General features: G+C 32.5%; 1 protein-coding gene across 2 annotated transcripts; it reads left to right on the forward strand.

Annotated features, from left to right (window-relative positions):
• Positions 1-1,129: 1,129 nt before the first annotated feature.
• LOC146157713 (myc box-dependent-interacting protein 1-like) lies at positions 1,130-8,556 on the forward strand. Of its 2 annotated transcripts, XM_083385398.1 has the most exons (7): positions 1,130-1,401; positions 2,201-3,551; positions 4,048-4,128; positions 7,474-7,528; positions 7,843-7,933; positions 8,135-8,189; positions 8,432-8,556. In XM_083385398.1, exons 2-6 carry the CDS (start codon positions 3,528-3,530, stop codon positions 8,163-8,165), a joined length of 282 nt encoding a protein of 93 aa, XP_083241524.1. In that variant the 5' UTR covers positions 1,130-1,401; positions 2,201-3,527; the 3' UTR covers positions 8,166-8,189; positions 8,432-8,556. The 2 variants fall into 2 exon arrangements, with proteins under 2 accessions (XP_083241524.1, XP_083241523.1); XM_083385397.1 differs by lacking the exon at positions 2,201-3,551 and having other exon boundaries at positions 1,132-1,401.
• The last annotated feature ends 2,431 nt before the right edge of the window (positions 8,557-10,987 follow it).

Consider the following 10,987-nt stretch of genomic DNA (forward strand, 5'->3'; position numbering starts at 1 on the left):
AAAACATTTGCAAAAGTTTTCGTCAAACTTTTTAATATTGTACAGTTAAAAAACTATTACGAAATGCAGCAATACAAAAGGCGAAAAATTGGGCGCTGGTCTACAATTCTACCACAGCGTTCAAACTGTAAATAAACAAAACCATTATTAAATCAACGCACATTATTTAGGCTCTGGCTAAGTGCGCTGATCTAGAATCCGGCGCTCTTTCACTTATGTACGTGAAAAGTTATGCAAAAAACAAAACAAAGTAATACCGCATACCACAACGCATATTGTTTGGGTTAGGGTGCGGGTTAGCGTTTGGGTGAGGGTGGGTCAAGTAATATTATGTTTATTATTAATAATAACTTGACCCACCCTCAACCAAACGCTAACCCGCATCCTAACCCAAACAATATGTGTTGTGGTATGCGGCATTTGAAGAAAGTTTTTTTTTTAATTAATTTTTACGTACAATAGTGAAAGAGCGCCGAATTTGGGACACAGGCTAAGAATTCTGCCACCTTTTTGTACAATGATGAAAAACAATTATGAAACCAGTCGTCAAAATTGAAATTGCAAACTGGGAGTTAAATACGGTAACTGAAGCACATTTTTGGGCGCTGGTCTAGAATCCTACCACAATGAAACACCATTTGGGTTAGGGTACAGGTTAGCGTTTGGGTTAGTTAAGGTAAGTCAAGTATTATTATTAAACAAAGAATATAATAATACTTGACCCACCCACACCCAAACGCTAACCCGCACCCTAACTCAAATTTTGTGCGTTGATTTTAGAACTGTGGTAGGATTCTAGACCAGCGCCCATTTTTGTCCGGGGGTTTATATTGCTAACATTATTTGGTTTAGGTTGCGAGTAAGTGTTTGGGTTTATCGAAGTATTTACCACTTTATTTATTTATTTATTGCAGTTTCAATTTGGACAACTCTTTTGGTTACTTAAAAAAAAATTTGTAAGATTCTAGACTTATGCCGAATTTGAAAAAAAGATTTATGCAAAAGTATTTTTTGGTTTAAATTATTTACGGCCACAAATTACAGAATGCAATCTTGGGTCTTACAAGATTATGGGTTGAAAGTTTCAGTTTGATAGGATTTCCAATTAACATTTAGACCACAGGTTTTTAAGAATTTTACGTACCATTAGCAATATTTTTTTATAATTTTTCAGTTTTAACATCAATTTACCATTTCCAAACAGGCTGCAAAACTAAAATTCAGTCGAACATATGTTTTGTATTACGACATAAAGTATAAAATCAAAGAATTCAGTTGTGCTTTAAATTTCAAATTGTTTCATAAATTTGCGACAAAATGTCGGACTCTGGAAATAGAAGGGAAAGTAGCGCTCGGTTGAAGCGTAACGTCACGAAAATGGCGTTCAGAGGTCGGGAAAAGGTCAGTATCAAATGTTGGCTGCGTCAATTTACTAACTGTGTGCTAGTCTGCACTTGATTACACTTTTTGAGGACATCAGGTGTGCAGAGCCAAATTTTCAGGTGTGCAATTGTGTAATCATGATTTTATGCACAACGACGTTCCAGATTCAACCACATTTCAACTTTTTTTCAAAATTTATGTGTAAATTTTTTATTTCAGAAAATAATGTATTCTCTAGCATCTGTTTTGGTTCATCTTGTGAGTTTCAGATTAGAGTCTTCATACTTTGTTTTATCCAAGCGTCTGCTGAAAAAACACCTAAAATCACCAAACCTCGCTAAATTTTCAATAAAATTGTAGTGTACACACAAATTGCTTTATAAAAAGGTTGGGTGTGCACCTGCCACAGAATGCAGACAGGTTTTATAAAAAGGCTGAGTTGTGTTAAGATTCTGCACCTCCGTTGTGCATGAAAAAGTTAACCTGCAAACTTAAGCTGCACTCCCAAGATCTTGTCGAAAGGTTCAATCAAATGCAGACTCGGTCATGATTTTTTAAAGCAGGATTCCATTGTGTTTGAGTTATTTACTTTGTGTTGTATTTATTTTTTTTACAGTTAAAGTAATTGAAAAAATTGACCTTTTTAGGCAGAATTTTTTTTATTTAATAGTCTGAATGTGTCTTATATGGGGAATGTTTAAAGTGGAATCCCATGAGATTCTAGAACTTTGGATTTCGAATTTAGAACAACGAATCCAGAATATTGAATCCTAGTATATTTTTATTGAATTATTTAACCCTGATTTTGTTTGAACAGGGTTGTTCCTAAGAAAAAATTTACACTCGCCAGCAAGGCGAGCAGCTATCCATCAGCACTCGCCCAGACGGAATAACAATAGCCAAATTGGTTGGCACGCCGTCTGCAAATTGCCATTTCTTGGGTTATCGTTAACCTGTCTTGTGGTTTCTATGCGAAACATTTGTTTTTTAAGAGTCTGGTCGTTTATTTCCATGCATGATTCAACAAATTATTGACCCATTAAGCAGTGAACATTTTTTACAGTCTTCAGTGAAAAAAATAACACTGACAATTTAGTAGCCATGGCCTGTTCGTTTATCATTTTTTTTAAAATGCTTGCACTTTTTTTTTCGTATTCTGGTTTTTCTATGCTTGAAGGACGTTTCACCGCTGGTTGCTTCGCGCTAGAAACAAAACGCAAAACTTCGCCTAACAGTATAGTAGCTGGTTAAACAGCAAATAATCACAAAATAATTGTAAATTTACAACTACACCATTCTTTCACATAGTTAACAACTGTATGCACTAGAGTTTCTGTGCGGGGCTATGAACTTAAGAGAGCGCAACAACATACCTACGTAAACTAATTGGTAATTCTCAGCTGTATGGTTTTTAAAATACCGTAGTGTTCAGTGGGCCGTCTCGGTCTCTTAAACGTCTTAAAAAACACTGCCTACAAATAATATAAGACATTTACATTCAAACTTATTGTTACCAAAAACTCCAGTAATTGCTTATAATTTTCTTATGCAAACAATTCAATAAATACAGAAAAGTAAAATTCTTATCGCTGGGAACATCGCAAGTCCAATAAACTTTTCCATGAGCATCAACGACTGGGTTAAACTTTTAAAAATTAACCTTTAAGTTAAACAATAAATCTCATAACTATTTACCACTGCAGCAATAGCGTCTTTGATTGTTTGCCGGTAAACGATTTTTTAAAACGGGACAAAGAGTCTTTATTACGATCTTACCACGGACAAAGAATCTTTAATACGAGCTTCGAACGTGACTTCGATTAAACTTATTATTTGTGTAGTGTTGAATGTATTTGCGCCGTGGTGTTTGAGAAAATAACTGGCGCTAAGTAATATTTCACTTAGTAGTGGTGCTTAACACAAGTTGAAATTTCCTGGCAATAGCCACTCGCCAGTCGGGATTTGCACTCGCATTGGCGAGCGGGCGAGTGCTTAGGTCCAACCCTGTTGAAGGAGGACTCATTGCTCATACAACCCACAAGGCCCACAGTGTTAACCTGTGTATATTGTAATCAAAAATATATTCTAACAAATGTTAACATTCTTAACAACTGCTATTTCAAGCAATTTGGAAACTGTAGTACATGTCCAGCTTGTTGGAATCCAAGGTTCAATATTCTACTTTAAACATCCCTAGTCTTATACTTGAGTTTTTTAATTTTTAGTGGATATGAATTTTTATAATAGAACATTTGCAATGAACCCAATTGTTTGTTCCATTTTATAAGTAAGTCATGATTATTTGAAAGCGGAAACTTTGTCAGATTAACTAGGATTTTATAGTTATCTTACCAACTATACTTTACACACTTTACACATTTAAAAAAGAGAAATTTTAATCTGAATAAAACTTTTGACTTAGAGATTCAATCTTGAATATAGTTTCTTTGAATATTTCTTTTGAAATGAAGTCGCTATGGTTACTGTAACTAGCAAAAATCTCACCATTCCTTGAGAAAATAATGTTTTTAAGTGTTCCTGTTTGATTTAAATTTTATGCTTTTTTCCTACAGTAGTATTTGTAATGAACCATATGGATTTGTTTTTACTTGTACGAGTCATTCTCTGTGTTTGTCATATGTTATCGTGTTTTGTGTTTTGCAGATGCTGCGTTCGCTCGGGCGCGGCGATGAAACCAAGGATGAAATCATCGACAATTACGTTCACCTTGTTACTAAGCAACAGGTGAATCTTGATTAAATAACAACAACGAGTCACTTCCTGCACTTTGTCTCCAAAATGTTTAAAACCAGATTTGTAGCGAATTGGTAAATTTATATTTTGAAAAGTTGCACTTCAGCTACATACATAATTATGTTCTTGGTAAACTTACATTTTGCTTAACCTAATATTGTTTTTTCACTAACACTTGAAATATGCCAAAAGGAAGTTCCTATAGGGATTCTGTTGTTTCCATTCAATCAGAAAAAGAAAGCGAATAAATATCTGCAATTATTTTCACATTTGATTCTTTGTAAATATTTGTCTGATTCTAAATAGGATAATCAGGTGTCAATTTAAAACGACAAATTGTATTAAATCCTCGACAAGCTTTTGCACAAGCTGCTTTATCAGGTCAAAGTAGAAACTTTTAGCAAATGAATTTAGACAAATTTAAGCGCACAGCAATAGTATTTTTTTTTAGATAGTAATAAATGTATTGTCATTTATCCAGTGTTAATAACGCTTTCCTTAAAACTATCTTTGGTAAATAATTTATAATTTTATTAAACTGTCATGTAGCATATCATGATAAGTTAAGATTACCAGATTATAAATGATTTGTTAATATTATAAGTATTTGGTTGTCTTTGAATTTTGTCAGTCAGCTTAAATTATCATTTCTTTCCAAATTTTCAACTATATTTGCTGTTGTGTTAAACTCGGCATCTAAACTCTTTTGTTTTAGAATTCTATTCAAAAACTATTGAGCGATCCAATTTAGGTTTTTCAAAAAACTAAAATTTTTTCTTTGAAAAGTTTTGAATTTATGTCGCATTTGAAATGTTTGGACCAAGATTTACAATTTTTAGGTCTAACATTCCAGCTTCATGGAAAAACATTTTTCAAATGAGAAACTCAGAATGCTTTTGGACAATAGACATTTTAGGTGAAAATAGAAACTAGAGTTTAGAAATCACAATCACAACAGTCATTTCGCAAATTAAAATTTAAATACCGGCAAATGGCCTTAATCGTCAAATTAGCAAACATGAATTGAGTTTCAAGTTACAAGCTTTTGAAAAGTATTTGAATTTTGATTTCTTACTGAGATTGGCACAGCAGCAAATCACTCTTATTCCTCAAAATACTTAATTTGAGTTACTTATGTTGTAAGTTATGAGTAGTGATATTTGGTGGAGATATGTGCTTGCAAATGCTTGCATTTCCCTGCGGTGACCTACTTCCAGCCGCTGCTGCATTTCGATTAATGATTACCTCAAGATATCTCCACTTTACAAACACATTCCAAAGCATTACATCATAGTGTTGTTATTCCATGAAACACGTTTGCTAATAACTAGATAGCTATAGTTTTTATTGCGATCAATTGGATCAGTTTGTAGTTAATTCTAATGTTGTTTAGGGATTCCTTGTATGTTTAAATTCTAGTTCTAATGTAATTTCCATTTTGACCCAAACTACTTAAAATGTACAATGGCGTTTTTAAGTTTTTCATTTGAAACAAATATCTGAACTGCAATTGAAAATACAGCCTAAAAATTGCCAATCTTGCTTTACAAATTTAACCATTTACATTTCTGAGGGAACAAATTGCAATTCCTTATTATTTTAGTTAAATTCTAGTTTTGAGAATTCTAATCTAATTTGAAAAAAATTTAAAGAGTCAAGAATTTAAAAAAACAGTACTTAATCAAGTTACAAGGAAATAAAGTGAAGATAAAACAAATAAAATGTTGTAAAGGAAATTAAAAAAAGCGAAACGTATTTGCTACAAAAGCAGTCTATTAAGTCCCTTACTTTTCACTCTAGCTATTATTGAAGTGTTCTCAAGTGTTACTATTATGATGTCACAGTGGTGTGTATTGTCAGCAGCTCATATTTCAAACTGTTGGTGTTGTTCGAAAGTGAGATTCGGTTAATTAAGTCGTCATCCAAAACCTGTGGCACTTCAATCTCCATTTCTTGTAGCTTTTCGTGGATAGTTTAAAATCTGTTTTATATAATTTGTTGAAAAACATAAGAATTTAAAATGAGTGTTCTTGTTTTCAAAAATTCAAACTTAGTGTAATGCAAAATAAAACTTAACCAATAGGTTAATAAACTCAAATACATATTCAACGAGCTTAATTGAATAAATATTTCAACATATCTGAAGGACACCAAAGCAACATTTATAATTTTAATAAACACTAATTTATATAAAACTAAAAACCAGCAAATGCATTAATAAATAACCCACACCTTGTTATGACATTATCTTTGCTGAATTATGCTAGTGCTATTACAGTGGCTTCAACAGTTTGATATATATTAGTTAAATTGTTGTTATCTTTGTTTTTGTGAATTAAATGCTTCCAGTTGTATTGCATTAATGCTTGTTTATTAATATTAATGCTTTTAGAGTCTAGATTTCAGTGTTTTGATAAAGAATTGATTATGTTTGAAGTGTTTTGTCAACAGTTAAGCTTTCTTTACATAATTAGCCACAAATTCATTTCAATGAAACCTAATGTATTGTATGAAATGTATTCTTCCAAAGGCTAGTGTTAGCAGTTTGAATTATTTGTTATTTCACCGCCACACAGTGAATATTAATAAAGATTATTGAAAGCATTCATTATAAAACTGTTTCAATCCCGTTGGTTTTTTGAAAATCTTAAGACCTCATCACAGTTAAACAAGTATATAAAATTTAAAGAATAACTACAGTAATTTCGACGAAATGGGTGTTATCTGGCTTATAATTTATTAGTCGGATGATGCATTTAAACAGCACTTCTTCACCGATGCTCCATAGAATGATGCCAGGTCTGCAGTCCAAAACAAAAACAAATCTAATAGATAAAACTTACCGTATATTTTTTATCATGTTTTTATTTTCTATTTTGGCCTCAATTGATCTAACAGTACTCAGATATGCAAAAATGAATCCCTTGAAAAAAAATTACAAGCAATTTAAGACACTTTTGAGTAAAAATGTTTTAAAACTTTAACTGTATTCTTAGAATATTAGTGTTTCTTAACTTTTTTCACAGCGTCCCAAACACTGAGCTATACCAGCAAAGCTTTGCCGACCTAATTTTACCCACTAAACATTTTTTAGGGAAAAAACATAATAAATTAGTATTAACAAGTCAGATGTCTTTGTATTGCTTCCTCAATTCACTCATAATTTCCCCCAATTTTTTAAACTTTGTAGAAATCTTGCTTGAAGCAACCTCAATAAATCTAAGCATGTGAATTACTTTAGTCTTTACCCGACCAGATCAAATGGCGACAAAGTTTTAGTTCGCTACCTATGGGTTGAGAAATCACTTTTTCTATATATCTATTTTTATTTTTCAGGTTCAGTTGACAAAGTTCCAGCAAGATATGAAAAGATACCTTCAATCCATAATCGGTAAAGTTCATATTTTTTAAATTTCTACTGAAAACAAGATCTTTTGAGAATTATAGTTGTTACATTTTCTTTTTTTGCTTTATAAAGCTAAATATTTAAACTGTTGATTTAAAAAACATATGCAAAGCCTAAATTGTTTCTTAAAATTGACAAAAATAAATATTCCGTCGCATAACAAGTAACAACAAGCATTCCCAGTTTCTGTAAAAAATATATTTTCTGAAAAAAAAAATTAAATTGTTTTCATGAGATTCTTTAAAACCAAAAGTGTTTTAGCTTTTTTCAGGTTGCTTACTTTTTTTTTTTAATTTTAGCAATGCAGTCGGCAGCCAATGATTTCTATGCATCGTTAGGAGAGGTTTACGAAGACGGTTGGATGGGAAAAGATATGGTCGCAACACAAAAGTAAATATTTATTGAAATTAAAGTTGAAATACTGAAAAAAAAGCTAGCTTGTGCCACAATCCACTTAACCAGGGCGAACTTTTTTTTTTACATGTTAATTACTTTAGTCTTTACCCGACCAGATTAAATGGCGACAAAGTTTTAGTTCGCTACCTATGGGTTGAGAAATCACTTTTTCTAAATATTTACTTGATTTTTCAGGTTCAGTTTACGAAGTTCCAGCAAGATATGAAAAGATACCTGCAATCCATAATCGGTAAAGTTCATATTTTTGACATTTCTACTGATTCATTAGTTTTGATTTTTTTAACAAGATATTTTGCGAATTATAGTTGTTACATTTTCTTTTTTTTTTTGGACAAAATGGGGATCTTCAAAACTTTTGAGTGGTAACCAAAATCAAACTATTAAAAAAATAGATTTTGAATAAACGTGCATTCCTCATATACTTTATGTTTTATTGCGGATTATCTTTTGAACATGATTTTCATGTGATAGGCCCAGGATCACGTGACAGAGGCCCATGATACTTATGAGACGCTGAACTCACAACTTCATGAAGAACTTCCCGACCTTTTCGACTCGCGGGTCGTCCTGTGCGCCGACATTGTTACGAACATCGCAACTGCTGAGAAAGCTTTCTACAACGAACTTTCCGAGGTGAACTTATTTGATTTGTTCTTGTTTAAAAACCCTAATATATGGATTAGGCTGTAATATTTGATTTTGTAGTAAACATTATCAAACTTTTTCCAATAAAAATATATTTATGTAATACAAACTTTCAGTGGTGATTTTGTGATTTAAGTTTGTTTGGTTTAAAACCTTGTAATATTAAGGTGTGAAATTGTTTGTAAATATTATAAAACTTTTTTAATTTAAATTTATCTGAAAACAAAACTATGTAATATTTGATTATTTGTAAATATTATTACACTTTCAAATGTTTTTTTATGAGGACTGGATATAACCGATCTTTTTAAAATTATTTCATAGTTAAACAGCAATTCTATTTGCTTTTAAAACCCTGTGATAACTAAATTGCATTTAAGCCACTTAAAAAAGTAGTTTGTATATTTAGTAATTTCTTTTTTTTTTAAACATAGCAACCAACTTTACTAATGGGAATTCTGTATTAATACGCTGTGTGTAATATATTGACAAAATGATATCGGGTTCAGCTTGATTTTCTTGTCCCGTCTTGTAAACCCTGTTCCATTATGTTTTTATTTATTGTTTGACTGCTATATATTTTTTGCCCAGTTGCAATATTATTGCGCTTATGATGATTTGCCCCTTACCGTGTCAACATTGAGAGCGGGCTTGTGCCGCTGTATAAACAAACCCGCTCTCAATGTGGACACGCTCTCAGTCCCCTTGTATTTGTTTAATACATAAATGGTATATTCGCGCATTTCCATCGTCGAGTTCTTTTTCATTTTATTTTTATTACTAATTCCTTCTTGCGTGTATCTGTTGCTTTCCATTGACCTCACTACTTTCGCCTTGCGGGTGTATTTTTCCGTTGCAGTTCTTATCACCGTTACTTCGCGACTTCTTTTTTTTTATTTATTATATTATCTTAAATTATTTTTCGATTGTCACCTTTCTAATGTAAATTGTGAAAAGTAACATCACTCACTACATATGTACATTATTTAGCTCCGTATACATTACATAATGGATGTTATTATGCAAAGTGCCTCTTCTTACCTATTGTTCAATTTTCATTCTCTAACCATGCATCAATAGGTTTTGGTTTGCAATATGTTTGCTCTAATATAAGGTCAGTTACAAAACTGTTATTATGATTATGGAAACCCTTGATAAACTGTGGGGGGCAGATGTGACTGGTTGGTTCTCAACTCACCTACGGACCCAGTTTAACAACACTTCTTTAATTTACCCCCGATGTAAATAAAACAACATCAGATGGGCTAGATTACAATTGTTGTAAACAGATGTGACGGGTTGGAATTCTTCTTTCAGTTGAAAACACGTTCATCAGCTTTTAAATTTTCGTCTCGTGTTTTGCAGGAGAAAAGAGTGCGTTTTCACTTCTGAGGTTCGACTGATCTTGGATTGCTTCGAGCGACCAACAATCGTCCCTCCGTGATGCGAAACATTTATCAGCTTTCCTGTTGATGGAAGCGAACTGAGGGGCAGGGGTGGGGCAACACGCCACGCCTTTTATTATTTACCTATTGTGCGTAATTTCTATTTTTTTCATTGGGGTTGTAGTATGTTCCATTTTGATAAAATGGTTTTAGTTGAAAGGCATCTTTGCGTCTCATCGCAACTTAAACAATATATAAAGGATTTTTTTCGATAACATCTTTCTAATGTAGCTTTTGTTTTAAAACTAACACCTCTCAACCTAAAACTTTTATAAACTTGTATTAACGAAATGTGTGGTCTTATGGACGTTTAAATGCAACATATGACGTCATCCCTCTTATTGACCGCTGTTACTTTTGTTTTGTTCATGTTTGGCCGACTCTTTCCCAAACCACAGCCGTGTTTATTTGAGCGAGCGCTCGTCTCCCCAAAGCGCTTTGCCGTTTTGCTCGTTGCCTTGTAATAAGTGAGTTTGTGCCAAAGCCAAACGTCGCTTCACAACTTTGCTTCGACGAGAATGACGACCTCGCTTGTTTGCTGTCCACACATTTAGCGTTTTGTTTGTTCTTATTAAGTCGGTGTTTTTATACTTTTCTGTTGTTTGTAATTACCTCGCTAACATTAAACTTCACTGCATTGTTTTATTTTATTCAGTTTGATTTTCGTAACGTTTTTTTACGTAAAATCCAGAGTTGTCTGAGAAATAAATGGTATGATTTATAACAACTATTGATGCAGAACTGATTGCACGCAGTGTTTTTGTATCTAAAATTTTAACTATTTTTTTATCTTGTGTAAAATACTTCATTATTGCCCCTGTTTCGCAGATTACATGATTTAACCATTTCAATTGCCTTGGGTTTGTTTTGATTTTGTGTTTACGTTCCCTCGTGGTAAGAGTTCAACAACATTAGTTTAACTTCCTTAACAAATCAC

The sequence above is a fragment of the Ascidiella aspersa genome, chromosome 3 (genome assembly GCF_963924565.1).
Source record: "Ascidiella aspersa chromosome 3, kaAscAspe10.2, whole genome shotgun sequence".
NCBI classification, from domain to species: domain Eukaryota; kingdom Metazoa; phylum Chordata; class Ascidiacea; order Phlebobranchia; family Ascidiidae; genus Ascidiella; species Ascidiella aspersa.

Excerpts from the sequence above, each read along its gene's own strand:
- LOC146157713 (XM_083385397.1), top strand. The coding sequence starts at position 1,318 with ATGTCGGACTCTGGAAATAGAAGGGAAAGTAGCGCTCGGTTGAAGCGT. Across the intron at positions 4,129-7,473 it reads ACCTTGTTACTAAGCAACAG|GTTCAGTTGACAAAGTTCCA; the intron begins GTGAATCTTGAT and ends TTTATTTTTCAG. Across the intron at positions 7,934-8,134 it reads GATATGGTCGCAACACAAAA|GTTCAGTTTACGAAGTTCCA; the intron begins GTAAATATTTAT and ends TTGATTTTTCAG.